Below are 5344 nucleotides of genomic sequence, written 5' to 3' on the forward strand. Positions count from 1 at the left end.
AAATGAGTCATACCAAATACTCAGGTTATAGAAGCCATCAAAGTGAATTTAGAACACTTTGGAAATATTGAAAAAGAACTTGTATTTTAAATTATTTTAAATACAAATAAAAACCAATGTGTTATCTCGTTTGATCTTGATATTTTAGACTGACCGGAGGCCGTATTTCTACATAGCCCCCAGTAGCTTTTAGAACTACGGACGTACGTAAAGGTACGATCTAGTTCGTAAAGCGAAAACCAAAGTAAAACGGTTTCGGTTTTGGCTTATTGAGTAAGTATGTGCCTATACGTACGAGTTCAAGACTCATGTTGTACTCTATGTCGTTTAGTATTTGGTCCAGTAACCATTTCGGATGTAGGCGCCTTACGTTTATTACTTGGTGAGGTAATAACCAAAGGTTGTTCTTCATTAGTAAGTAAATTCGAAGAATTTTCTGCTCTGTTGGTATGCAGATCAAAAAGTTTAGTCACATAGAAAGTAGGTGACAAATAGGGAATTTCATATCCATCCGGGGTTTTCCATTTATCTCGTGTGTTCTTATGTAAACGCTTATTCCATTTCTTACTGAAAATATGAAGGAAGTCGCGAGATTCACGAAACGTATCGGAGGTTAGCCAAGCTACTGTCCCATCCATAAAACGGGTCTTGTAGTAAGTGTAGTCGTCTTCGGATGTTTTGCCAATTATATCGTTGACTTGTGACTCCATAACTGGGACATCAGAATCAAATGAGCGAGCGAATGAGAGTTCGGAGGTAGGGATATGGTGAGTGCCTAGATTAGTTGCGCTAGTACCATCTTTGTTATTCACTTCGTAAGTATCACTCTTCTCATCATGGTAAGAAATAACAAAAGGTCCAACTGTCTTAGAAGAGAGTTCGGTAACGTTGGCATTGCGATTTATAATGTTAACAGAATCGCCAACTTTGAACTGAACAATGTTCTTAGTGTTATTCCATCGGTCATACGCTTTAAGTAGGACACGATTTTTGTGCTCGAGTAAACAGGGGTAAACAACGTTCTGCATATGCTCAATCTTTTGTAGTAAGGGAGTAACGTGTTTCTCGGGCGCAGTTTTGTCAAACGTTGCTTGTAATTCACTATAGCGGCCAAAGAAATAGTGAAACGGGAGTGTTCCAGTTTGAGGATTCATGCAGTTATACATTTGAGTCCGAACCCATTTCAAATGATAAGGCCACATATCCTCAACGTCATCTAGTGCGGTACGCAATAGCTTCTTTAGTTCTCTATGACGTGTCTCATTTGCACCCTGTGTTTGAGGATTATAAGGAACACCACGCCCATGGGTCATACATGATACGAGTACAAGTGCCTCCATTACGTCGGTACAAAACTCACTACCGTTATCAGAACATAGTACTCGGGGGAAATCGAAGTCATTAAAGGCGTGATAGTATATCTCTGCCACTGCTTGCGGGCGTTTGTTTGGTATTGCATAAAGCAAGTTATAGCCCGAAGCCATACATAAGAAATGACAGATATATATATCGCCAGTATGCTTTGATCGCGGGAGTTAACCAAATCGACCATGACTCGGCGCATCGGTTGGTCTTCTGTCACACTTTTTAGGGGTGCCCAACCGTAGCGCTTGATCTGGTTCTTTTCACAAACAGCGTCGGTATACTTCACGTATGGTGTCTTTCAGCGCCGGGTGATCAAGCCCTGGACGAATAGCCATCTTATAAATATGCTCATATGCTCGATGAGTTAAATTATGTATTATTTTAACTCTACTCTCGAGCTCTTCTGTGTCAGTCAGATTCTGTATAACGCTGGCTGGATGAACCATAGTCCCGTCAGATAGGGCAACTTCAGTATCAGGAGGGGTAGACTCCTGAGATACGTAGTTAACAACATTAGATTGTTGAAGTATCTTCTTGAGTTGTTTTGCAACCTGTTCTTTAAGCAGCGCTTTAAGTAGTCGAGTGCGAGCTTCAGGTTCTCTTAGAGCTTTGAGTCTTTGATCCATGGCCTTAGCTAGTTTCATGTTTTTACGATATAATGCCATCTCAATCGGCATTACCTCGACTGCATTCTTGTTGGGTGCATGTGTTGTACGAGTCTTGAGCTTTTGTTCAAACTCCTTAGACTCCTCTAGTTTAGCTAAGAACTCGGTTGAGGGGGTTCACTTAGTGGTACCTGCAGGACCGATGCGACAAACGATGGTGTGTTTCCAAGGTGTCTTCTTAATAGAACAGGATCCCTGATACAAGAATGTGTCGGTTTCACGGTCGACATAGATAGGTTCGTCTTGTATCATATTAATTAAATCACGTATCCATGGGTCGGAGCTACGTAAGGGACAACACAGCGTAATGGTAGATTTAGTAATATTAACATAATTTAACAACTGTGCGATAAGTTGCCAAGGTGGGTTAGCCCACGCATTATGCTTTGATAAGTCAAGTTGGAAGGCATCACCTTTAGGATGAGTCAACGACCTATTATCAGAAACCTGTTTGTTATGTTCTGCGGTGAACATATCAATAGTAAATGGACCCCATCTTGATTGAGCGAGGTTAAACAATTTCTTATTAAGCATCCAATCGGTTGCTAATAACTCTATAACTGTTTTCTGGTAGTCAGGGACAAGTCGAGAGAGCATGTCAGGAAGATGTTTATGTATACCTGGTATGTGTGTAATGTTAAAAGCGAACTTAGCAAAAATGTCATGCCAGCGGCTCACCAACTGTGAATCAGGGTTCATGTCCTTTAAATATGTTAAAGACTTTTGATCACAGGCGACAGTGAAGTTGCTTTTATAAAGATAGTCTTTTAAACTGTCTTAGCGCAGTAACAATAGCAAGGAGCTCTTGTTAAACGGTAGGGTAATTCCGTTGACTCTTATTATAACTCTTGCTAAGGAATTGTATGTAGCGTGGTTTACCATTTATCGTTTGGTATAGCACTCCACCTACCGCTCGATCTGAAGCGTCGGTTGCTACTTGGAATGGGACGCCATCCACAGGGTATTGCATGATGGGTGCGTCCATTACTTTACTTTTGACTAGCTTAAATGCATCATCACATTCTTTAGTCCAGAGCTTTCCCAAAGGTCCTTTGTACAGCCGTAGGTGACTGAAAGGCTTTAAGTAATGAGAAAGATGAGGTACCGAATCCGAGAAGAAGTTAACAAACCCACACACAGATTTCACATCTCTTCCAGTAATCGGTGTTGATAAATGATCAATTTCTACCCCTGCTGCAGATACCTTGTAACCAAGTAAGTGTATAGTATCTTTAGCAAAAGAACACTTTTCCTCGTTAATCTTAAGTTTGGCATGGTTTAGTCGCTTTAAGACTTCCTTAACGAGTTAAGCATGTTCATGTCCTATCTTTGTAAAGATAACTATATCATCTAAATATACTGATACGTTATCCGACAGGTCCAGAAATAGTTCCATCATAACTTGTTGGAAGAAAGAAGGTAACACGTGTAAGCCTTCAGGTGCACCTTTAAACTGGTACTTCTTACCTTGCCAAGTAAAGGAAAAGTATTTCCTATCATGTTCATGTCCTGTCTTTGTAAAGATAGCTATATCATCTAAATATACTGATACGTTATCCGACAGGTCCGGAAATAGTTCCATCATAACTTGTTGGAAGAAAGAAGGTAACACGTGTAAGCCTTCAGGTGCACCTTTAATCTGGTACTTCTTACCTTGCCAAGTAAAAATAAAGTATTTCCTATGCGGCTCATATATTTATAATTAATGGAATGCAACTTTTAAGTCTACCTTGGAAAATATAGTCGCACCTTCCATTTTGCGTAGTATCTCGCTTATATTTGGTAAGGGAAAACTATGTTGCGGAATTAGTTTGTTGATTGGCGACAGGTCTAGTACTACTCTTGTTTTACTAAACGTTCCATCAGATTTATATTGATCGACTGCTAAACGAGCTAAGTTAACTGGGGTTGCATCATAATTGATTTCAATTAGACCCTGTTTTAAACAATCTTTAATTTTGGTTTTGACAACGTCTTTGTGTCTCCAACTCACGTAGTTATATGAAGGACACTTTAGCTTAGAGAAGTCGACGTTTGTTAAGTCAAGCTTAACGTACCCGTTTAGGAACTTAAACATACACCAGTCAGTTATTGCAATCTTTCTATTTTGTATAATTAAGTCCATTATTATATCGGTAAAGTGCGGTATCATATCCTTTGCTTCACCTTCCGGAGGTTTAGGTATCTTCTAACTTGTTATCATCTGACTGATCTTTATTTGGGTCTAGCCCATTAGGCAGACCAGTGAGAGTTATACCTAAACTGAGAAGATCAGTCATACCTATAATTAAATCGGATATCTGAGACATGTCAGTAACGGGTAACTTTGCCATTTCCCAAGATTAAATTAGTTGTTTCGTTATGGATAGCCATATCTGTAGCGTAGGCTACTCGGCGTGACATAGCAGATACTTCAGCCCCTGGATCAAAAAGTGCTATAACTTTTTCTCCATTTTCATAAACGGTTTGAAATATCCTTTGGTATAGATTTTATTGAACTTTTTTTCTCATAATCTTGCTCTAGTGCACACATATGGAACTGTCAGTGCTTAACTTGGACGTCCGGCATGTCCTTGCAATCATCTTTGTGCCAACCGTTAGTACCCTTGCAAGTAGTACACTCTTTCAAATAGTGTCCAAAGTTTGGCTTGCCTGGTGCACACTTAACAGAGTCGTGTTTACCATTCCACTTGCCATCACGTTTAGTGAGATTGTAACCACACTTTTTGCAAGATGCCCTCTCCTTCCTTTCACCCTTTGGTTCAGTAGAAGTAGAGCCTATACCACCTCCAGCAGTAGTGCGAGGTTTCTTAGTATTACGCGCAGTGTTATTCTCTATCGCGGTACGCTTAGCGGGCTAGGTAAAGCTCGAGGTACTAAGTACTCTAGTAGATGGGTTGGTATGCTTTTGAACTATCTTCTCAACGACAGCCCAAGGCATAGATCGCAAATCATCATAGGCGATAAATCATCATTGACATTTTTAAAAAGAATAGCCCCCAGAGTCTCCATCATCGGACAAATTAATAAATATTCGCCAGTATAGGTACGACCTCCCATCCGAGTGTTCATATGTGTCATATGAGCTAGAGCACCTCGAATAGTAGTATCGTTCGCAAAGGACTTGTGAGACTCTGGAAGTTCACGGTCGCGTGCATCTTCAAAGAAGGCGTTAAGTATATTCTCACGTAACTGGCGCCAGGGTAGGGCTTTCCAGTTGGGCACATGGGCCTTCAAGATAGTTTTCCATTCCTCTGACTCACAGAAATGAATAAAGGAATTCATCATCTGCTTATCCTTAAGGCTGGCAGACT

At 40.3% G+C, this 5344-nt stretch overlaps 1 protein-coding gene across 1 annotated transcript in view; it reads right to left on the reverse strand.

Annotated features, from left to right (window-relative positions):
* Positions 1–4572: 4572 nt before the first annotated feature.
* Positions 4573–5344, reverse strand: part of SARC_00045 (hypothetical protein) — a gene marked incomplete at both ends in the record, with an annotated part of 2850 nt that continues 2078 nt past the window's right edge. The window contains one exon of the mRNA XM_014306214.1: positions 4573–4865. Within this exon, the coding sequence (XP_014161689.1) occupies positions 4573–4865 (293 nt within the window). The remainder of the gene's footprint in view (positions 4866–5344) is intronic.

The sequence above is a fragment of the Sphaeroforma arctica genome (assembly GCF_001186125.1).
Source record: "Sphaeroforma arctica JP610 unplaced genomic scaffold supercont1.2, whole genome shotgun sequence".
NCBI lineage: Eukaryota > Ichthyosporea > Ichthyophonida > Sphaeroforma > Sphaeroforma arctica.